The sequence below is a fragment of the Phycodurus eques genome, chromosome 4 (assembly GCF_024500275.1).
Source record: "Phycodurus eques isolate BA_2022a chromosome 4, UOR_Pequ_1.1, whole genome shotgun sequence".
In the NCBI taxonomy this organism is placed as follows: domain Eukaryota; kingdom Metazoa; phylum Chordata; class Actinopteri; order Syngnathiformes; family Syngnathidae; genus Phycodurus; species Phycodurus eques.
Genome location: NC_084528.1, coordinates 31,693,050 through 31,717,413, shown reverse-complemented (window position 1 = coordinate 31,717,413; position 24,364 = coordinate 31,693,050). Strand labels below are relative to the sequence as shown.

At 44.5% G+C, this 24,364-nt stretch overlaps 2 protein-coding genes across 2 annotated transcripts; one reads left to right on the top strand and one right to left on the bottom strand.

Annotated features, from left to right (window-relative positions):
• Nucleotides 1–787: 787 nt before the first annotated feature.
• Nucleotides 788–18,373, top strand: virma (vir like m6A methyltransferase associated). Its single transcript, XM_061675262.1, is given in 29 exon segments — nt 788–876; nt 1,242–1,354; nt 2,434–2,520; nt 3,590–3,638; nt 3,937–4,099; nt 4,181–4,309; nt 5,003–5,230; nt 6,512–7,245; nt 8,477–8,614; nt 9,792–10,018; nt 10,103–10,139; nt 10,141–10,254; nt 10,256–10,632; nt 10,738–10,892; nt 10,980–11,062; nt 11,316–11,409; nt 12,185–12,573; nt 13,194–13,349; nt 13,424–13,659; nt 13,742–13,991; nt 14,530–14,747; nt 14,900–15,032; nt 15,249–15,395; nt 15,490–15,644; nt 15,766–15,862; nt 16,096–16,262; nt 16,347–16,696; nt 17,339–17,497; nt 17,930–18,373. Coding segments are annotated over 29 exon segments (5,460 nt in total). The 5' UTR covers nt 788–813; the 3' UTR covers nt 18,142–18,373.
• A 439-nt stretch (nt 18,374–18,812) lies between these two features.
• Nucleotides 18,813–23,070, bottom strand: rnf41l (ring finger protein 41, like). The gene is given in 6 exon segments (XM_061675269.1): nt 18,813–19,731; nt 20,431–20,551; nt 20,628–20,790; nt 22,542–22,681; nt 22,864–23,027; nt 23,029–23,070. Coding segments are annotated over 6 exon segments (1,035 nt in total). The 3' UTR covers nt 18,813–19,326.
• Nucleotides 23,071–24,364: the final 1,294 nt, after the last annotated feature.

Here is a 24,364-nt window from a genome sequence, read left to right as displayed (position 1 = left end):
TTGAAAACTAAAATACTTCATGCTCATTTGTATTTTACTATTTTTATTTGATTATATTTAAATAGCAAAGTGTTTGAATAAAAATATATTTGTTTTTATATATGTTATACTTTACATAATTTCTATGATTTTTAATTATAATAAATCATGTCATGCTCCTTTTGTACGTCATGTATATTACAGTCAATAATAGCTCTTTAAAATTCATGTATATGCAAAATTGTTTGCATTACTATTTTTTTTTTATTCACAGCAACTCAACTTCTTATATCATGAGATAAATCACTAGTCCAGTCAGTTTATTTGTATAGCTCTTAATCACAAAAGAGCTGTAAGGTCTTCACAGGCCCACAGTTGCCAAAGATTGACCACATCCCTTAATCTAAACCTCCAATCGGGCAAGGGGAAAAAACGAAAAGAAAAAACAAACTTACTAAAAACCAACAAACAAAAATAAATACATTAACCAAATATTTAAAACACGGCTAAATGAATGCAGAAAATATTAGAGGACTCTTTATATTGTAAATGCTCAGTGGGCCGCATGTGGCCCGCGTCCCATACTGTAGATTCCTGTTCTCCTGTACATTTCTGGCCTGCTTAATTTGAACATTCAGTGAATTTGATAATAACAACTTTGGTTTGTAATATTGATATGAATTCAGTATACAGCAAATAACATGTTACCGTTTCATAAGTACAATGTTTCTTTTCAGTTATGTTGTTATTACGTCAAGATGCGGTTGACGGTCGTGCCCCGGAAGTCATTACTGAAGGCGGAAGTTGACCCCGCGGCCACTGTAGCCGAAAGCAATGGCGGGGGATTCTTCAACTGAGCTTCTGTTTCTAGACACGTTTAAACACCAAAGCGCTGAGGTAACGAAACGTATTATTTTATTCTAGCCGAAGAGTTGTCTGCATTTATCACGTGTCTTGTTTGTATTCTGTAGTTTTTGTACAGCCAAACGCAGGTTCGAGGGCTAGCATGCTAATGTTAGCATCGTCTCCACGCAAACGAGACAATTAACATTGATTCACGTAATAATTCAGTTTTGTGTGTATTTTCTATGTCATTTATCTATGTTATTTATGCTTTTTGCTAATAGTTGGAGATCGCGCTCTGGCGAATCTTGGCTTTGTTTACTTCCGATCCGAGCTGTTGTCGCTGGCCTGTGTGTCGGTCATGGTTGGATGCACTTGTAAACATTTACCATCCCGTTTCTTTGTCGGTTCACACGCAGTTCACCAATGTGGATGTGGTGCGCTTCCCTTGCGTGGCGCTGATCACAGAAATCCGGGTAATTCCTCCCGGAATAAAAGCCCACAGCAATTTACCTGAGAGCAGAGCATGCGGGTAAGACATTTGATGACTAGCCCATGATCACCAACACACTCAGGTTAAATCCTATTTCTTCGTTTGCAACCTCTTCGTTCCTCACTCCTTTGGTTACATGTTAGCTCCCTCCATCTAAGATGCCATCAAGGACTAAGTCGAGGAGAACAACAGAGGAGCACAGCGAGGAAGGAAGGAGAAACGAGACGTTCACTCTTCAATGACTTCATTTTTTGTAGACGTCGATTATAGAAGTCACAAATCACTCATATCTGTGGCTGAATAATTACTGTGGCAACACGTCCACTCTGTGCGTTTAGCAGGGTTGCACCCGTATTGGTACCGGTGCCGATACTGTACGTCTGCACAGTGCTTGAACTCATTAAAAAGCACCGATACTATGACACTGAAACCACATCACCAGTCTGACGTATCCCTCTGATGTGTTCACATTTCAAAACAAATTTTCCCAGGACAAAAATGCAATGTTTTCAGTAACACTTGGAATGTATCCTTTATCTTGTGTTTCTCTCTCTCTTGCTCTCTCTATCTCTCTCTCTCTCTCTCTCTCTCTCTCTCTCTCTCTCTCTCTCTCTCTCTCACACACACACACGGCAGTTGGACCTCCAACTTTTGAGGTGTCAGCAAAAGCATACTTGAACAGTTAAACTGTTTTTGGGGTTAATCAGGGGCACTTTAAATGGTGACAGGTGTGTACTGACTGTCATTTAACATGAGTTCGAGTGTGATTGGTTCATTCTGAACACAAGCCCCAGTTACAAGAGGGTGTGCACACTTGTGCAAAAACTATCTGTGTGTCTTTTCTTTTCCAATTGAGTTGCACCAGGTTATAGGTCACTCTAATGGTGGAAAAAGTTTTGAAAAAGATTTTTCTTGGTCTCCGTTATTGTATATCACAACAAAATATCGTGTCCCTATATGAAATTTATACAACTGTTGTGAAGTTCTTGATGAGTAACAAATAAATGTCCCCTGTCGCTTTGTCCACCTCTCCTATGTTGATGCGTTTCAAGTCAAGTGTTTCGAGCACACACAAAAGATATTCATCCATTTCATCGAGTGTGTGTTTGACTTTCTAGAGAGACGTCCCCTCATGCCTTCCAGTTGGAGCTGTTCTTCAAAAACGTCCCCAAACCCAACAGCCCTACCTTCAACAGACTTGGCAGGTGAGGATAACATTCTTTCTCTCTGCCCCCACCCTCCTCCATCTTGTTTTGTTTCTGTATCCTTATGAGGCTCTCCTCTTTCCACGTCTGTATTTCGTGGGTAGATCCCCAAAGTGCCTTAAGATGCACATGTCTGCCTGACCTGTAGAACCAGTCACCGTATCATCCAAACCGTGTTCTCAGAGGCCAGTGAGGTGTGTCTGTGTGTGTGTGTCTGTGTGTGTGTGTGTGTGTGCGTGCGTGCGTGCGTGCGCACCCACCCATATTCAAGCTTCTTTGTTCCTGTTTTGGCTAACTGGTCTCACCTGAAACTCGGCCCCACCCATGTTGTAGTTGAGAGTGACGCAGCACTCATCAGTGGTCCAGTGAGGAAACCTGAATGAGTTCTATTTTTTATTCCCCCTACTATAACAGGGGTGTAAAGGAGTTGCACCAGAGTTTGAATTAGTATCAATCAATGTTGAATTCAATTGTAGATATGACACATCTGAGTTATTGATTATCTTTGCCAGGGACCTTGGAAGGAGTATTTTTACCACTGAATTTTTTTGTAGATGTCCTTGTCGGTGCTGAGAACTAAAGTGATAAGCACCCAATAATTATTGAGTCCACATAAGTGGTTGTCACCGATGGCTACTGCTTGTAGCTGTCATCACCTAGACCAAAAAAAAAGTCAACGCTTTTTTTTTTTTTTTTTTTTTTTGTGAAAGTCAGTTTTGTTCTTGGTGTTTTAATTGGGGAGGATTAGAGAGGAACAATAACCTTGGTCTTATTGCTCACCCACCTGTGTTATTATCTCAGTAAAAAGCTGCCTTACTACTAAGGAAATATTGTACGAGTGACACATTTTCAGAGAATAAACAATTCTGTATCTGTATGTGGTCCTGTTACGGTGTGTGGAATGGTAGCGTTCATATTAATATGTCACTTTCTAAAATATGTCTTATACATATGACGCAGTGAGCAGAATAGTTTGTTGCGAGCTGATATACTCTGTCGTGCCACGTTCTAATTTATGGCAACTATGGACAAATTATTGTACATATCCTGTCTTTCTTTTTGCCCTCAGTCTGGAGTATGACGAGAACAAGTCGATTGTCTTCAGACCCAGTGGAAAGGTGAGCCGAAATAGAATGTGAACACACCCCAGTTAAAGTAGCAGGTTTTCCTGATGTAACAATTATATTTTGTGCGTAACCTACAACCTGTAATTCGGCTGCATTAAGTTCGTTGTAAATGAGAGGTGTTTGTTTTTTTTCCGGCTTTCTAGCAGACATCTGAAGGTGTTGGGTCAAACTAGTATTTAGAGCAATTCATAGATCCGTCCTCCAAGATGTGACAAATATGCCGGTCAGGATAAATTGTGTCTTCGAAAAGTCAACAAAAGCCATCAAACATATTTGTGCGTGTGCGAAGATCAACACAGATGGCCTGGTGCTGCGTGGCTGGTACACCAGTCTGACCTTGGCTGTGTACGGGACAGCGGAGCGTTCGCATGGACACGAGCAAGGCTCGCCCCCGCCGCCCCCTCCCCCACCCCCTCAGCAGCCATGCGGGCCCAAAAGACTTGTAAAACAAGGTGGGCGTCAGTCAAACGAAAGGCCGGTGAACATCATTTGAGTAGCTGTTCCCTTACAGTGCTCATTGTTTTACTATGTAGAGTGGGAAAAAGATGACCAGTACAATGGGAGCCCCCCCAGACCCGCACCCCGAGGACCTCGCACCCCACCCGGGCCCCCGCCCCCTGATGATGACGATGAGGAGCAAGTCCAAGTTCCGGGAGCCAGCAGTGAGTAACATAACTTATTAATAGTGTTCAGCATCAACAATATCATTTTGTCTCCGTTGACGCCCCTTTTTTCATAATGATAATGTGACGGTGACGAGCAAAACATGGCTCTTTGATGAATACGCCTTGACGAGACGGGACATAAATGTTAGCCCGTAGCTATTATAGTTTGGCTGCATACCCAGGAAGCCCGCAAACCTGTTTTCAGATTTGGCGATGTGAAGCTCTGCATAAGGAGGATTGTAGATTAGATTGGATTTTTGTCGTCCATAACTGCTTCGGGTGATAGCCCCGCGCGCTGGTCGTACTGTTGTTCTCTGGGGTGTTGGAGGCTGAATAAAGTATGCTACAATTTGCAACAGTCTCCCGCAGCATGCTCGTCAGTGGAGTAACCACTGTACTAAACAGCTTGAAGTCACTTTTTTGGAGAAATGTTCACCATCTGTTGATCTGCACAGAATTACGGGTACTAAAAAGATGTGGTATCGTTCAATTACTTACTCTGAGGTATCACGGTACTCTTTTAAACTACTCCCAATATATCGTGGGTTTTCACCCATTGTGGGTGGGTCTGGAAAGTATCCCCCCGCAAAGTGGTGGTTTGCTGTAATACTTGAGTTTTCCAGCAATGTTCTTTGAAATAAGACATCCTATTGTTTTGCTAACTGTTGTCATCTTGGCTGCGATCGACAGTGGGCATGGTCAAAGACGAGGCACGCGAGGGCCGCGAGGACTACCTGGAGGCCGTGTCGCCTGAGCGGTCGCTGGCTGCCGACGAAGCGTACTCGGATGCCGAGCAAGAGGAAGCTGAGGACGAAGAAGAGGAGCAAGAGCAGGAGGACGACACGCGGACGGAGGGGAGCGCTCTGGAGGAAGAGGAAGAAGAAGAAGATGAGGGTGAGGACGAGGAGATGGAGGAAGGTAGGGGAGTTGTTTGGTGGGACACATTCAGTCTCCAATCTCAAATGGACGCAAAATTCAAAACCTCTTAGAAGTACAGCGTCTACCGTTCACAAGTTAACAGATTTTGTGATGGTTACATGAAGTGGGTCCATTTGGGATTGAGTGAAAAAATGGATTTGCTATGGCATGCTGCCTCATCAATATCCTCAGTTTACCTGGCTTACGGTCAACAATCTTACGCTTACCAGTAAAGATGGACCGCACTCATGCTGTCATCGTGTTCTGCATGCTCAACTGTCCCTGCATGTTTGGAAGTGCTGCTGCCATCAGGTCTGTCTATGGCTGTGTTCGCATTCACCCCCTGTCTACTACATTAAGGCTGTATAAAAAAAATAATAATAATAAAAAAAAAAGGTTTCTTGGATGGACTGATGCAAGGGCCACTTTGAGATTATTCACCTTTCATTGTTTAACACATTATACCAATCCATATGTATAGATACAAATATGATAAGCAATCAGATACTGCTTCCGGCTGTATTACCCTTCATTTGTTTTGTAAAAAGCAGCAGCGAATAAGTAGTGAGTATGGGTTCTCCCCTATTCAGTGGCCTCAGTGGGTCACACGGTGCATCTTGAATAGTAGTGAACACCGGATAAAAGCAATATATCCCATGATGCATTGCGACGATACAGATAAATGATGTTCTGCTTCTGGGGTACGGTTTGTTTTTTGACATGACACAAATTTGAGGCGTGGTGTGAAACTACGTGAGCAACACATCACAACATGGATGGAAAAATGCTTTGCTTGTATTCATTTTGTAAAATACGCTCATCTTAAAACAATATAACATTATTATAATGTATTTATTTGTTGAATACAGTATTTGTCACGAAAGATCCACCAACTCACGTTCATCCAGTATGTTGTAATTATGCGACAGTGATGTTTTAATTAACTGTACACCTAAGAAGTGTTTGAAAACAATTTTTCATTTGACCGGTGAGTGAACTATTCGGTAAAATTTGCTTAAACTAGATATTCATGTCCTATGTAGTCCACTATAGAAAAATCCCTATATAATGATTCAGGAGTGAAATGATTCTGAACACAGCCTATGTATTCTTAAACAAGAAAGGCAGAATACATTAGTCAACAGCTTCTTTGCTCTCGCTCCCTTTTTGTAGCTGTGATGATAGAATACCATCATTTACAATGGCGCCGATACATTTTCTGACGACCCTCCTTTTTTGTCTCTTTTTTTTTTTTTTTTTTTTTTTTTTTTCTCGGACTAGGTGATGACGGCTATGAGCAGATTTCGAGTGATGAGGATGACCTGGATAATGGCACCTTCAAGCTACCCTCCTTTGACATGGACTACACTCCCGAGGACCTTGCATCTGTGCCGCCAGTCCAGTTCGACCCCTATGAACGAGAACTCCGACCCCTTGTCTACTTCACCCCTCCGTACAAAACACACTTCGATACCCAGCTTGAGAAGCCCAGTGTGGAGAAGAGCAAAGACCCTAGTTGTCCCGAGGAAGTAGCAGGTGGAGATGATGCTGATGGGGTTGCGCAGGTGAAAGAGCTCCTCGGAAGCATTGGCGAAGACAGAGATGTCCGCTGGGTCACCGCCTTGGAAGAAGTGTCGGGACTACTCGCCAAGGACTTGGCTTGCCTCATTAAACAGGCCGAGCGCGTGGCCTTGGAAGAGCATGTCAGTCTTTTAGCCCAGTGGGCTCTCCAAGCATTAAGTATGGAGATTGCCCTCACACAACCAATTGCGCTCAACCTCAGACAACTGAAAGCAGGTGCCAAGCTAGCGTCGTACCTAGCGGAGTGTCCACAGGGCCTGAAGGCGCTACTGCGTGACGGGGCTCTGGATGTGCTGTTGGAGCTCCTCCACAGGGACCACGTATCCTCCACATTGAAACTGAGTCTTCTCAGGGCACTTGATGCTCTGATCAGTTCTCCTGTCGGGGTAGAGGCTTTCCTCAACGCTGGCGAGTCAGAGAAGAGTGGCTATCAGGTTTGCACCAATTTTATCTTTCTAATTACATCTTTAAACCAGGGCTGGGCCATACGGTCTTACTATTAAGTTTTGGAATTTTGTTTTCCCCCACAAGAATCCCATTTTCAATTTTAGTACATTACTTTTCCTCTTTGCGCATAGAAACAACAAATGACCAGTGGCGGCTGGTCAATAGAGAGCGCACCACTGCTGCTGAGTCACCTTGAAAAGGACAAAAGTGAAAATAAAATATAATAATACCAGTTAATTGAAAACACTACATTGTCCCTAGGTGTGAGTGTGAATGGTTGTTTGTTTATATGTGCCCTGCGATTGGCTGGCGACCAGTTCAGGGTGTACCCTGCCTCTCGCCCAGAGTCAGCTGGGATGGGCTCCAGTATGCCCGCCAAGTGAGGATAAGCGGTATGGAAAATGGATGGATGGATGTTAAATTCTTATGGCATATATTTCGGCATTAAAAAAAAAACGTGGTCCTTAAAAAAATAAAGGGGGCAAAGTTTGAGAACCCTTGTGTCTATGAATGACAGTCATTATTTGATTCTGTATATCAGTCCTGTAGTTGAAGTTTAGTACGAGTACCACTATTGGCATGCCGACTCCCTCTTGTGGCATGCGAAACTGTCACTGAATTAAATGTTGCAAATTGTTCATAATGTTACAGTGGCTTACAGTGTTACAGTTTATTTTAAATTTTTATGTATTTAAGCAGCGTGCTTACGTTCAAACCACATAGCTTTACAGTGGCTTACATAATAATAATAAAAAAACTTGGAAATAAAAACTACTATGCTGCTGTATTTTAATATTTGTCATTATGGTGGTACTTGGAGAGCCAAGTATTTTTTGATGTGGTACTTGGTGTAATCTGTTTGACAACCACTGCTGTAGTTTCTTCCAACTTGTTAGCATCCCAAGTTGTCCAACAGAGGGCCTATAAAAGCCTCTCGGTTCTACAATTGCACTGGCGGAAGGGAGGCCAAGGTTTATTGTGCAGTGCACGAAACTAAAAATGTAGCAACCAAATTGCTAAGTTTGCAACATTGAGTCTGCTTTTGTGTACTAGCGCTTTTGTTAGTTTGTTAGCAGGAGTGCCCGTTGACCTACGAAAACTGACAAACCTGAATGAATCAATAAAATCAATTAATTGCCGTCCCTACTTTACATGCGCATTTTCTGGGGGAAAAAAGTGCTTTATTTTCCTTACCTTTTACATTCTTGTCCTTCACAGCTTTTAGTGCAGCTCTTCCTGCGTGATGAAACGGTGAGGGTCATAACTGCTGGCAATGCCATCCTTCAGAAAAGTCACATGTTTGAGATACTGCTCGACCTCCGGCGTACAGCAGCAGCATGGAGCGAGCCGCAGCAGGTACACACACACACACACACACACACACACACACACACACACACACACACACACACACACACACAGACACACACAGAGACCCATACTGTATCAAATTATCCATGGTAGGTTGATTGGTGACTCTAAATTGCCCGTAGGTGTGAATGTGAGTGTAAATGGTTGTTTGTTTCTATGTGCCCTGCGATTGGCTGGCGACCGGTTTAGGGTGTACCACGCCTCCCGCCCAAAGTTAGCTGGGATAGGCTGCAGCAGCCCGCGGCCCGCGTGAGGATACGCGGTAAAGAAAATGGCTGAATTCTAGTAAAGCTGCGACGCAATTTATGCGGTGAGATGTAATGCATAGAGTTTATTGTTCATTTAATTTGACATTTTTTTCCTTTACATTTTCAAATTCTGTTTCAACTTGAACAGCATAGTACGTCAGTTCAAAATAATTGCATTACCTAATTTGTCCTATTGTGATATATGGTAAGTGTCAAGTAGCAGTTTTGACTATTTTGATGTTAAGGCTATTCTAAGGCTAAGGCTGACTTATGGCACAGTGATAGTTTCTTAAGTTCTTTTATATACAATAGTTTCTTGAAACAATGAGGTCAGAAGAGCTTCAATACAACAAGGGACAATTTTTATTGTCATATGGGTGGTTGCTTACTTGCCTTTTTGAAATGTGCCAACCATGCTGACTTGTTGTTGAAATGTTGTCATGGATACACAGACTCACCAGGTTGTTGAGTACATTTCACTTCGGGACTTTATGCCTTCCGAGTCGAGCATAAACATGTAAGGGGCATTCCAGAACATTAGGAGACTGTGTCAAAGTAGGTCCCCATGGGTTAAACCAATGATTCTCGAGGTGTGGTGCGTGGGTTCTCTCTCGTGAGAATTACTGATGAAATACAATCTAATGCATGATGCTTGGAGCTATGGAACAGGTTATTTTAAACAATGTTTTTCTAAATCCATTAAAGTACTTATTTTATGTACAATAATTTTTGTCTTCTCAAGTACAGTATTTTTTTATTTTTTTATTTAGTAAGTAAAGTTCAGTTGCATTTAACTTTGTGGTACTTGGAGCGCTTAGGATTATTTGAGGTGGTACTTGCTTTCAAATGTTTCAGAACCACTGGGTTAAACATTATGGCTATTTTGACAGCCATTGTTAACAATCACTTTTCAGGAGGAGCTCGAGGATGTGGACACCACCATGGAGGAGGAGCCAGCCCTGAGTTCCTCCGCCGTGAGCGAAGCCGAGCTCGATCGCTTGGTGGGTGCCCTGGAGGAGTTGTATCAGCTGCTGGAGACCGCCCCTCACTGCATGGTGCAGCCCCCAGGAAAAGCCTTTCCAACTTCTGTGAGAATAACGGGACCACAGGAGAGGGATGATCCATACCCAACACTTTACAGGTACACATTGACACACCCTTGGTTCCGAAGTGCATTTTAAAATTCACTTGTGCCCCCGAGGTTGACTTGAGTCATCATCTCCAGGTACTTGCATGCATGCCATTTCCTGGAGAGCACAGTCAGTGGTGCTTTCTGCAGCAGCGGCGGCTGGACACTTGGGCGTTACCCAAGCCGTGAGAGAGCTCCTTCGCTTCCTGTCGCTCACGCAGTCGGGTCTGCTCTTCCTTCTCGCCCAACCCTGCTCCCACCAACCTAGTCTTGCGCCTTCTCGCGTCCGTGGCCGAGAACGACGCAGAGGAGACGGCCTTCCCGGGAGGAGAGGGCGCTCTCAGCGGGCCCGGGTTTGGTGAAGAGGGCTTCGGCGTGTGGCTCATGCAGGCCCTGCATGCTCTTCAGGGGGTCTCGGAGCTCTTGAGCCATGTGACCTCAGGAGGAGACGGAGGTGTGGGCTTGGATGAAGGTGACAATCCGGAGGTCCTGGCCATCCTCCATTCACTCTATCTGATGACCTTCACCGCGACTGGCCGCAGTGCTGTGGTACACGTATTGAGTTTGGACAACAACTTGTCCTGTCTTGTCACACTGTTGCAGCACTACAGCAAGGAAGGACAAGGGTGAGTTCCTCTTCTTCTCCTTCTTCAATATCACCCAACCCTACGTTTTACTCATGTCAAGTGTAAAAATATCCTTCCTTTTTTTTTTTTTTTTTTTTTTTTAAGTGAAGCCAAGACTCGCAAAGCAGTGACGTATAACTACGCGTGTATGCTCATCTTACTGGTGACGCAAAGCTCAAATGAACTGCGGATGATGGAACAGTATGCTGCGCCACTGCTCTTCATAGCCAAGGCTGACGACACCAATGCCAAGTTACAGGGTAAATGTGACAAATGTGCAAATGTGTTGGAAATGTTTGCCGTGGCGGCATGTCCTCTCAATGATTACTCCGGTTGTTGTTCGTCAGAGCTGAGCAAATGGCTGGAGCCCTTGGAAAAAGTGCGCTTTGAGATCGGCAGCATCTCACCACTTCTAGACTACGTCAAACAGGTATAAATATCCTCTCTATCAAAACAATTACATTTGGTAACTTACAAGACTTAATACGCAAAAAGCGTCTTCCAAGGCACATATTCAGCTAAATGAGCTCATCTTACAACAAACCCAAGAGTTATCTTCCATGGTATGCCGGGGTCCAGCTGACATGTCTGGACTGCTCTAACATATGCCTGCATCGGTGCATGACTGCATAAAAGTAATAGCGCTATATATCATTTGTATGTGTGCTGTCTCATGTCTTCAGAATGTGGAAAATGTGTTGACTCCCGAGGGAACCGGATTGGTCACTGCTCTAAGGGTGATCTGCCACATTGCCTGCCCCCTGCCTCCTGTTGGAGGTAAATAATTCAGAGCACCTTATTAAGAAACTGAGGATGAACATGAACATCAGTATCCTACCACCACTAGGTAGAACGGATTGAAATGCCCCCGCAGGAGTTGAAGGATAAGACACAGCCACCGGTGCACTTTCAATCACATTATTGAACAAAAGAAACTTGTAATAAGCACATTCACAGTCGAGCCTCCATGGCTCACAACTGACTGGCAAACAGTGAGCCAGTTAACAGCCAGCCACTAAGCTCAGCCAACAACAGCCAACTACACTCTTGTTCGCTGACGCACACGTCACTCACCAGGCCAGTTCCTGCCTTTTAAAGTCATAAACACGGAAAGTCACAGATATTATAGTGTGGAACCTGAGGATTGTGACCCCAAGTGGGCAAAAATCATACTTAGACCTCAGTTACTGTTATTGTTTGATAATGCAAAATCCATTTGTATCCGATTGATCGATGAGATAATTGGTCAAATACTCAGTTCCAAAAATAGTCGATAGTTGCGACCCTAAAGCGAAGGACCCCCGGTAATTTTTGCACTGTTGTCTATCCGCAACACACCCTTAAAGGGTCTGCGATCCACTTTTGGGTCCCGACCTACCAGTTGAGAATTCCTCGTGTACTGTAATAAATAAACAGTGCACCTCAAACTTTGGCATCTTTTTTTCTGTGCGGTAGTCGCTGCCCATGGCCACTGTAAGAGGAAATACAGAAGTTTTAGTTACTGTAAGCAGCGCCATACGCAGTTCTCAGCTTGTCCACCATGTTTCTCCAGGTCAGCAAAGGGACCTGAAATGGAGTCTTGCCTGTGTTCAGCTGTTCTCAGGCGAGGGTCTGGATACATGCGTGCGAGTCCTGCAGAAGCTGTGCAGCGTGCTGCTGCAGCCGTGGCGCTTGCACGGAAACATGGGCCCCACGCCGCAGCGCTGCATGATCCTCCACGTTTGCGTCAGTACGCTGCGGTTGCTGCGCACCATGCTGACGGAGCTGCTCCGCGGAGGCGCGTTCCAGTTCAGGGACACTCGAGTGGCCAACATCTTGGTCATGCTCCACATGATAGTTTGTTCCATCCCTGCATCGGGACGACTGGATGGGGATGAAACCAGGGTGCAGGCTCTTATTGTTGATGTCCTGCTGACTTTTACGCAGGGTGTCAATGAAGAGGTGTGTAAGGTTTGGGAGACTAAGTGTTGCCTCTTTAATAGGTCATATGGTGCGGAGGAACTAGTTACATGTAATGACGTTGTCAGTTAACTACAAAATGTATGTAATTATAATCTTTTACTGGGAGAAAATGTGTAATTAAATTACAGTTGCATTTGGAAATTTCCATGATTACAATTTTAGTTGGATTTGAAAAATAGCCCCAAAAGCTCAGATATTTTTCATATAACTTCCTCCTCCTAAAACTGAAACTTGTGATTGGCTCTCTCTGGTCATGTAACATTCTTCTAGTCTCAAACTTGACATATTTTCCCCCATATGACCACGAAGTGCCACCTTGTGGTGCAATCTATTAGTTTGTCTGAGATTTTGAAGTAGTTATGGGTTGTCGAATGAAGCGATATTGTCTAATGTGAGTAGATTTGTCATTAGGTCAGCATGGTATGGTATGGTGGTTTTCCACATGCTGTACACATACAATGCAACAAACATGTTTTATTCTGTATTTACATTGACGCGTGTTTTATTTTATTATCTGTGTTAAGAACAACCATGAGGTTAATTGCAAAAAAAGTAAATTACATTTCCAACAGGGTAACCAACTTGCACGTTTTTTGCAGGTGACTCATACAGAGGAGACACTGGCCAGTAACACGTGGTCACTGATGTTAAAAGAGGTTTTAGTGTCATTACTCAAGGCTCCTGAAGGGCTCTTCTCCGGTCTTACACTGTTGTCTGAGCTCCTGCCACTGCCACTTCCAATGCAAAGCACTCAGGTACCTCAGTTTGCCACAATCGAGACTGTTTCTTCCTTTTTACTTGTTACACGTTCTTGTCGTTGCTTCCTCAGGTGTTGTCGGTACAAGACGTTGCAGTGGCCTTAAACACAAGGAAGCTGTGGAGCATGCACGTACGGGCACAATGGAAAGTGTTCTCTGAGGCATTGCAGTGTGTGTGCGTCACCAGCTGCGCTCCGCTCTTGGCCATCCTCAGGAGAGTGTGTCTTCAGCTGGCTGACCTGTCTTCACCCACCGCAACGCTCATCATGAAGACCTTGCTAGAGTTGCTGTCGGAGGAGCTACAGCCGTGAGTGACGGACGCAAATGGGCGCTGTGGTGACTTTTTAATGACTCCAAATTGACCGAGGGAAAAAAATTTCCACCTGCAGGGCGGAGGGGAAACGTCCGTGCTGGGCCCAAGTCTTGCGTCTGCTTTCTCTGACTGACGCGCTGGCGTCACAGAGAGCTTGTAAGTGTCCCGTGCTCCACTTGCTTTCTGGGTCAGTGTCTGGAGACGAACAACTGGCAGATCTCTTCCCCTTGCTGCTGCCTCTCCTGGTTCCTCCCGCCACCCACTCATTACAGCAACAGCAATGCAGCGAACTAATGGGAACCATATTACAGTCACTGTGTGACCAGGTAAGCAAAGTCAACAGAGCGTAAACCGTACAGTGTACCCCCGCTTGTTCGCCGTTTGTCTATTCACGACTTCACCTAGTCCCGTTGTTTTCTGCGGAACCTATCCTCAGCTATTAGCTGAGAGAAAAACACAAATAGTTGCGTTTTTTATGCTCTTTGTGACATGCCACCAACGCACTGGACAATGGGAACATAAGAATTGGTGTCAAGGAAGAACCGGCATGTTGAAGTGATACTCGGCTGTCCTAGCTATGGAGAGTCTTCGCCCTATGTGTATGTTTTTGCTCTGCTGGGTGGCTATTGGCGGGGATTTTTTTTCGAAATCAAATCTGTAAGCCTTTTTATTTTTTATATTAAGGTGTTTTGGTATCATATTTTGGGTTATATTTACTGTTTAAACAATGAGTACAGTATAGGCGATTCTAAAATATTGTCCCGAGTCAGTTCCACTACTACAATTTGCGGCAGTGGTGTTCCCGATACTATATTTCCAAGGAAAAGAGTGTAATCTAAAAAGATGTATTGCCATCTCCTCCAGGACATTTCTCTGGTGATTTCTCAAGGGAGCGAAAGCTGCGTGTCAGAGCTGGAACAGCTGGCCAACGCGCTCCCAGGCCGAGAGATGATGTCATCCATTTGCAACTCCTTGATGGAGGTTTTGGGAAATAGGGACAGCAGCGCACCGCTTCTTCTCACCTGTATCAGGACTTTAACATTCCTCACAGAGCACGACTATGGAGTTTACCACCTCAAAGTGTAAATACCACTGCTCTTCTGTTTCTCTCCTTTTCCCACCAAAAGTTGTTCGTTAGACTTATGGACAGTTTTGTATTGACTTTTTAAAAAATGTTTTGCCATCACTATTGCTACTTCCAGGAATCTCATTTTAGTGTGGTACAATGTTTCAGGGCTCTGAAGAAACACAGTCCAGGTTTATTCTCGCTTCTGAAGAGATTAGCGTTCCCCTTCAACAAGGACTCTGCAGACCTGCTCTCAGCTTTGTTGGACTTCCTCCGACAGATTGTCAACACTGAACCAGTGGTAAATTTCGGTTGAGATTTCAGGACAAGCCTAAAATGCAATACCACCTTCACAGTTGAACTTAATTTGACTTTCTCTTAACTTTTGAATGCTCATGTTCAAATGTTCAATTATTTCAGGACTTTTTGCACAACTTTCTCTCATAAGGAGGTGAACTTTTTCCAGACACAAGCCTGAGTCATTTTGGAACTGTGTTTACGTGTATTATATATATAGCAGTGTCATGAGGAGGGCCAGGCATCCGTCGAGGAGTCGCCCTTTGTTCCTCCTTCACGGTTGCTGAGTGCATCTGAGATGAAGGCTCTTCTGCAGTGGGAAAAGTCTGACTCGCATCCTATTCAGACTTTCGAGAAACAAATCAAGGTACAAATGAGTGCACTTGTCATAATAGGATTCGTACTCAACAAATGTTGATGCTGACTTGTATTGAAACGTGGATTTGTTGTTTCCCTTTCAGAAAATGTGTAAGGAGGATGATGCACTGGAGACCCTGTTGGAGAGTGTGACCGTCCTGAGGCAAACGTTGGAGGCTGCTGCCGATGAGCCTCCTGCAGTTGATACAGAGCCCACTCTGCCAGCAGCCGAGACTCTCGCAACTCAGTTTAATCACAGGTACAGCTGCTGATAATACAACAAATGGAACTGTGCCCTTGTGCTTTTACTCCGCTTAAACTCCCCCTCACCAAACTAATTTATTCTCCCTTTTTTTTTTTTTTTTTTTTTAAATCTGTAGGACTGTTTTTATTCTTTCCGAAGCACTTGATGAGCAACTCAAGGCTCTGTGGTTCTCTCCCTTCCAAACAGATGACATAGAAACTGAGCTCGACATGGTGGGTACTCCATTTGACCTAGAACAGTGAGTCCCAGTCACATTAGTGTGCCCTGTACCACAAGAGTGTATCCGATTTTTTTTTTTTATTTCCCCCCCTCCCATTTCATTGTAGAATAGAATCGTAAAATCGTAAAAATAAAAATATTTGATTTGTCCAAAGTGATAGTTTGGTGGCCGTGGGACACTGTTCATGTGCATGAGAATTAACATAATTGTATGCGTGTGTCACAGGTGAAGGTGGATCTGGTGGGTTTGGCTCAGGAATGTTGTCCAGAACTGGACCTGAAGGCAGAACTGGAACGCTCCTTCCTGTCCGAGCCCTCCTCGCCTGGTCACGCCAAGGCTCAAAAAGGCTTCCGGCTGGGGAGACACAAGCACGAGACCTTCATTACGTCCAGGTAGCACATCGAGTCACGTCTCTGCTGAACACTTTGCGCAGACTTCAATGTCGTTGACTGGAGGATTGGGAATTGTTTTTGTAGCGGTAAGTCAGACTACGTGGAACCTGCGAAGAGAGCGCACATCATGGCCGCGCCGCGTGGCCGGGGAGGCCGAGGGGGCTTGGGACAGAACTTCTGCCGACCCCACGACATCTTCCGCCAGCGCAAACAGAACACTTCCCGTCCTCCCAGCATGCACGTGGATGACTTTGTGGCAGCTGAGTTTAAAGACATTACCACCCCAATTGGACTTTTGCCTCCTAAACGGCCTCTGAAAAGCTCCCCCAAGCTCCCCACAAGAGGACTTTTCACTGGCAACAGAGGCAGGGCCACCTTCCACAATCAGACGCGCTTCTTTACTCCACCGCAGCCCAAAACTGTTCTACTCTCTGGTAAGCGCACCCATCTTGTCTTTTTAACATGGTTTGAGTTCATGTTAGTCATATGCCATAATGCAGAACAGGTCTTTTAGTGCATATTGTGCCGACACATCCGTCTGTCCGTCCATTTTCTGTACAGTTGATCCTCATTGTTGTCACGGGTGAAGTGGAGCCTCTTTCAGCTTTTCCCGATACAGTCAGGTCCATAAATATTGGCATTATTATCGACACAATTGTCATCTTTTTGGCTCTAAACACCACTACGAGGGATTTCAAAAGAAACGGACAACATGTGCTTTAATTGCCGACTTTCAGCTGTATTTTGAGGGTATTTCCATCCAAATCAGGTGAACGGTGGAGGAATGACATGTTTGTATATATGCCTCCCACTTTTTAAGGGCCTACTAAAAATAATGAGACAAATTAACATTCATAAATCAAACTTTCACTTTTTAGTACTTGGTTGCAAATGCTTTGCATTACATTACAGCCTGAAGTGTGAAACAAATTTTGTAACGGCCAGAACAATTCAATAATATCAGTAAAATTATTCTTTAGGAATCCCCAGAGGGCAGGGCTCCAAACAGTCCGTTTTTTAATTTGTTAATCCGAAGTTGTCCAACAGAGGGCGATAAAAGCCTCTCGGTTCCACAGGCAACTACCCTCGCAGGGAGGCCGGCCGAGGTTCGTCCTGGAGCGCTCATGGAGGAGCGCAAGTCCCGGCCGTCACTCACAGGGGAACCTACAGTGAACCTCGCGGGGGCCAGAGCAACTTCACGCGAGGACCTCTGCCCTCACGGCAACTTCCTGCAAGTAAGGAATCAACACACACACACATAAAACTGTACCAACTGGATGGATCGTTTTCTTACCCCACTGTCTTTCCTTTTGAAAATCAATTAATCATTTTGCATTTACTCAATAGCAGACAGGGAAATAAATGCTGTTATTTCTCAGATATGAATGGATATGGACAAATTTGTGACAGAGTGGGAACTATTTCATGTCTTCACTGTTCTTACAATAGTATAGAGACAAGAGTGTAGTGGTTTTATGAATAGTTCGGATCATTTATGCACTCACTTAAACGCATTTATCTGCAGAGTTTGAAGGGAAACACTGAAATTGTGCAACTGACACGATTTTTATGAAGCTGTTGTCTTTACCGTTATGCACTTTTGTCTTTACTGTTATGAAAAGAAGTGTATTTCAATGGGCCGCCACCCTCTCATCTGAAATTCCCAGACGCGTATCGTCTGGCTCCTCGTGATCGAGCGCCACGTGGCAGAGGTGGCACCGGGCTGACGTGGCTTAGCGGCGGCGGCGGAGGAGGAGGTGGCAACGTGGGAGGCGGCGGAGGAGGAGGAGGAGGGAGAGGCTCCCAGGTGAGCAAGTTCAGCGGCGGGGGAGGGAGCGGCGGCGGGAGGGGCCGGCACGTGCGCTCCTTCACCAGGTAAATGTTGACTCAAAAGCCTGCCGCGGCTCCAAACGGACCAATCAGGTTGTTTTATGCCATCTCCGTGGAAATGTGTCCCTGGTGATCTTGTCAGCATCTAATGCAGATTTTGTGTTGTTTTGTTATTATAAGTTGTAACTAGAAAATAAAGTTCGGAGTGTTTTTCATGTCGTTGATTGCTACAGTGAAGCAAATTTGGTAGCTAAAAAGGAAAATAAAAGCTGTCTCAATTATGTCAGGACTATATGTTTTTATAATGTACAATATTATAGATTGCTATTTTCCTTTTTAATATTTTTTTGGGGGGGTGGGGGGGTGCTGGAGTGGATTATTGGCATGCCATCCATTTCAATGGAGAAAGATGATTGAAGTCTTTTAAGTCACAAGCGTGGTCACGGAACAACTTTATCTCAAGGCACAGCTATTTTATTGCATTGTAGAGGGTTCTCCCCCCCGCCCCGCCCCCCAAACATTTTTAATTAAAATATTATTTTTCATTTAGTTTTTATTTAAATTAAATTAATAATTGGATGATTGATTTATTGTAAATAAGATGAATACAATATGACTAAAATAAATGAAAATGTGAAATAATTGGTTAATTACCAATAACTCCATTATAAAGTAAAATAATTTCAAATTGACACTTATCGAGTGAAAAGCCAGGCCACAAAATTAATCAGTTTATTCACAGGTCAAACAACAAACAATTCGACTAAAGTAGATTTGCATACAAAAGCCTTTCAAACGCATCTCATTCTCAGTGCCGTAATCCCGCGTTTATCGCGGGGATAACATTTGTTACAATTTCCAAAACGACTTATTATTATCAAGCTAAATGTTGCTCTTTACTTGCATTTATTCCTGTCCATATTGTTATGCGTATGTGCATTAGCTAATCGTGGGGCCTGGTTGGTATTTGCAACTTTATTTCATGGACCTCTAACTGTGGCATGTGCGTTAATCCGGTCATGTTCAAATGTGTGAGTTGAAATTGCTCACTAAGGTTTCCTTTTTCTCCTTATGTGAAATTATACAGCGGACCCCTGCTTACTCGCTGTTGGGTTTAGCGAGGGATTACTGTATTCTATTGTTTCTAAAATTGTAAAGAAGACTGTAGTCTTAAAAAAACACGCACATACAAAAAAGGATCTATCCTTATTGGCTAGTCTTTGGTTCAGTCTACTCAGATCACGGTGACCTCACGGCTCTTCTTCTTGATGCAATCCAGCGTCAGACTCCGGGTTCCGCTCTTGCGTGCACCTTCACTCGTCTGAGGTGAAGGAGGACCGGCGGATCCGTTTAAAGCCGCAGTCGAGTGAAGCGAGAGACCGGATAGATGTAAAGACGCCTCCCTCCGCTGGCGCCGTAGCGGCTCTTGGCAGAGTTCCCATTCGGGTGTCGGCCGGTCCCCCCGGACCTGGTCTCGGCCCGTCGGGTCGACGGACTGCTGGCTCCTGGCGGGGTGCGGGTCTCTGAGGAGCTCCAGCAGTTCCCTCTTCTCCAGGTCCACCTCTGCTAGCTCTTGTCGCCTGTGCCTTTCTGCTCCGAGCAGGGCGCGCACGTCACACATTATGCGCGACAACTGGCCCTGCACACGAAAGGCATGAAGCTTTCGCGACAAATGTCGGATTTTCCCCAGAGATGGAAGAGAGGAAATGCGGGATTGTAACCGTAAAAAACTTATTGTAAAGTAGGAAAGCGATACATGCGTCTGTTTCCTGGCTTCTAAGGTTAAGTCGACTGACATAACAATCAGCTGCGCTAAGAGGTGAAGAGACTCGCCTCCCAAGCACAAGCAGTAATCTCCATCCGCGTCCATTAGTGCATCAAAGGGTAAGTATACAAGTTTGTTTACAGCAATTTACTACTTTGTTCGTATGACAGTGGAAATTATGATGAAGGCAGTCTGACCTTTGAACGAATTAAAATTCCATTAAAGTGGACTGCCGCTAACTTGTGGTTCCACCCGCATTTAGATTTAGATTTTTTTTTTTTTCAGTTCTTTCAATTTTGGTTTTTTATTTTTTTTGGGGGGGGCGACAACCCTGAAAACACTTAGTGGTGGTTTATCCTGCTTCGTCAAGAATGTTTTGTTTTAAAAAAATAACAAATTTGGGGGAGGTGTGAATTCATTGCAATTCTAATGGGTGTCAATTAACCACAGATTTTCACAATTCGCAGTCTGCCTTCGCGGAGGTCCACTGTATTTCCTATGGGGGGGGGGGGGATATCTAAGTCTGAACAAGATGGAAGTAGAAAAAGACTTGAAGTTGTGGTTATTTGTTACCTTCACTTCCTCGACTTCGTTCTTGAGTTGCGACTCCTTCTGCACCATGTGTCTCCTCTGCGAGTCCAAGCGAGACTCCATCTCCCGTCTCACCTCGTCCACCTTGCACAGCATCTCCACCCTTCACGGGGCGCATTGACATTTGAATTACGACAGGTGACGGGCGGTAGCGCCGCCGTTTCTACGTGGTTACGTACCGCAACATTTCCACTTCGGCCCGCAGGTCCGCCACACAGTTGTGCTGCGACTGCTCGAGGGAGAGAAGAGTGTGGCCGCAGCCGTTGGGACACTCGCGGCTGCAGAAGTTACATCCTGACAGGTGAGCCTCCAAAGCTCGCCTCTCCACCTGTGCGGGACACCCTGAAATGCACACGCAATGTTTACTTTGAAAAACAAGTCTGGATTTAGCAGTGCAAAAAAACAAAAACAAAAATGTACACAGTGAGTCAGGGTTGGGTATAGTAACCAAAATTGATTGTGTACATTTGTGTTGCTAGTAATAGTGTTTAGAAGGCACAGACACCAAACACACGGCAGGCAGCCCAGGCAATTGAAGGGCCCCCCGAGAGACGGCTGACATTGGTCCGTACCAACGACACAACTGGGAAAAACTGCATTGTAGACAGCGAAGGTCACTTTTGGGGCATACAGTGGATATGAAAAGTCTACACACCCCTGTTGAAATATTTCAAACATACGTGGGGAAAGTGTGTTATGGTCCCATGAAACCAAAGTTGAACATTTTGAACAAAAAATATTTTGTTAGCTCGATCGTGACGATAGAATGAAACTAATTACTAACGCTACTTACTGTAATAATTGAGTGTTAATTCAGCTTTCATTTCTTGTCTTGCGTATTTGAAATTCAAGGCTGCTCGCGGGGGCCCCAGGAGGGAAATTGGCAAAAAGATGTATCAATCAACTTGATAGTATGTAACAAAATCCTCAGTTGTAGATTTGAATTCCTGTATCTACATTAAATCCGAATGACAGGCAGGCAAAGGTAGCACACTGCAGCATGTAACAAACGAACGCACTCAGCATGCACGTACGCTCGTGCTCGCCATACGTACCGCAACGTTGACAAATGTAGTCGCCACCTGTCCGCCGTCACGTTGAGAGAACAAGAGCACGGTTTGTACACAAACGCTCATTAAAAAATGATGGCAAGTTGACCCCAGCTGCCCTCTCAACAAGCCCCCATAGATGCACTAACGCTTCGTATGGTAACCATGGTAACTAAGGAGCCACCTGTTGCCCTCACACGTTGATGGTCAAAGGTGTCGGATTACATTTACACTACACGTGGATATCCATCGATGTCCCTTTAAAAATAGACATAGTGATTGACTTAGTCAAAGGTAAGTGGGTCATTTTCATATAATTTAATCAATAATGGTAAAGACAGAAAAGAAAAATGTAACGTAGCAATTTTCCATGGGTAAATGTCTCCCATGCTGAAACAGCCACGTATTGAGTCCTTTTTTCAAAATGTTATTGATGAGTTAAGGTTTTAGGCATTCGTAGGAAAGGCAATCCTTATTGACAGAGCAAAGGCTGGTGGACCATTGAAATGCACTTCTTTTATAACGGTTAAGACAAAAGTGCGTAAGGGTAAAGACAAAAATGGTGACTTGCACAATTGACGTGTTGCCCTTGAAACTCTGCGGACAGATAAAAGTGCATAAATGGTCCTAATTACTCGTGAAACCCATTACGCTCTTGACGTTATACAATTGTAATAACGGTAAAGACGGATCGTTTTTCAAAGAAGCAAAATAATACAAATTTGGACTCTTGAGATGCATTTGTGTTGGGTTTCATGGAAAAGGCATATTAAGCAATCGGAGAAAAATCTGACTTATCCAAAAATGGAATTAGAATCTTCAGAAAACATGTTGCAAATCATGAAACTTAAGTTGGGACATTTGGACATTTAAAAGTTTGAAAAATGTGACTTTAGAATACCTTTCTCAGAAACTACGACCTAGTTTGTTGGCTAACAACTTTCAATAATTCAAATACTCGTTGATTTTCAAAAGGAAATTCTGTGGGCCATGTCTTGAGCGTTTATTGATCACACGATATGACAACGAGCCGTGTCTTCATACCTGGGTTGGTGCACGATACAAAGGCAAAGTCGCACTCGTCCTCGTGCGTGTGCAGGCCCTCCAGCGAGCACAACGCCTCGCAGCCCTGGCCGGCATTCACGCAGCGGATCTGCAGACGGTTCAGATCGTTGCGCATGTACCTGGCAACACAACGGCACGACCTGAGACGTGAATTCAATGACATTTCCATAGCGTTTGTCCTATCGTCGACTATCGGCTGTATGCTGAATTTGTGTCAGTGAGTACATTGCTGCCTCATTCTTTTAAGAACACACGCCGGGCTGCCCGCCACACTACGAACGCCATCGACCGAATGGCACACCTGTAGAGAGGCTTGAGGGCGCCCACGTCCAGCGGCTGCCTGTCCTCGGGACACGTGCGGTGATGGAGCAGCCAGCTGCTGATGCAGGCGCTGCAGAAGGCGTGCTCGCAGGGCGCCTGGAGGGGGCGCTGTAACACGTCGCGACACACGCAGCACAGGAGGCCCTTCGTTCACGAAGCCCACGAACCTCTCCAGGTCGTACCCCATCCTGCAAAGAGCACGCGTGACGGTAGAAACACTCGTCGACGACTACGCGAATGCTGCTTGTGGCCCCTGACCACTAAGCCCCACTGAAAATGGTGACGATTTTTTTTTAAACAGAGATGAAGCAAACATCAAATTCATACATATTCATTCATATCGCAGATATAACAGCATTTATCCTGCTGTCTGCTATTGTGTGAGTGCAAAATGGCCGCCACATCCTGGCACGTCAGCTCACAGATCCCTCTGGTGTATTGCAACAACAAAAACAAATCAAACTTTATTTATTATTGAGACTTTTCATACAACCCCAATTCCAATAAACTTGAGACCTTGTGTTAAACATAAATAAAAAGAGAATACAATGATTTGCAAATCATGTTCAACCTATATTTAATTGAATACACTACAAAGACGAGATCTTTCATGTTCAAACTGCTCAACTTGATTGTTTTTAGCAAATAATCATTCACTTAGAATTTTGTGGCTGCAACCCGTTCCAAAAAAGCTGGGACAGGTGGCAAAAAAGACGGAGAAAGTTGAGGAATGCTCATCAAACACATGTTTGGAACATCCCACAGGTGAACAGGCTCATTGGGAACAGGTGGGGGCCATGATTGCTTCCCTGAATTGCTCAGTCATTCACAAGCAAAGATGGGGCGAGGTTCACCTCTTTGTGAACAAGTGCGTGAGAAAATAGTCCAACAATTTAAGGACAATGTTCCTCAACATACAATTGCAAGGAATTGAGGGATTTCATCATCTACGGTCCATAATGTCATCAAAAGGTTCAGAGAATCTGGAGAAATCGCTGCATGGAAGCGGCAAGGCCGTGACCTTCGATCCCTCAGGCACCATTGCATCAAAAACCGACATCGATGTGTAACGGATATCACCGCATGGGCTCAGGAACACTTCAGAAAACCAATGTCAGTAAATACAGTTTGGCGCGACATCCGTAAGTGCAACTTGAAACTCTACTGTGCAAAGCAAAAGCCATTTATCAACAACACCCAGAAACGCCGCCGGCTTCTCTGGGCCCGAGCTCATCTAAGATGGACACACGCAAAGTGGAAAAGTGTTCTGTGGTCCGACGAGTCCACATTTCAAATTGTTTATGGAAATTGTGGACGTCGTGTCCTCCGTGCCAGAGAGGAAAAGAACCATCCGGACTGTTATGGACGCAAAGTTCAAAAGCCAGCATCTGTGATGCTATGGGGCTGTGTTAGTGCCAATGGCATGGGTAACTTACACATCTGCGAAGGCACCATTAATGTTGAAAGTTACATACAAGTTT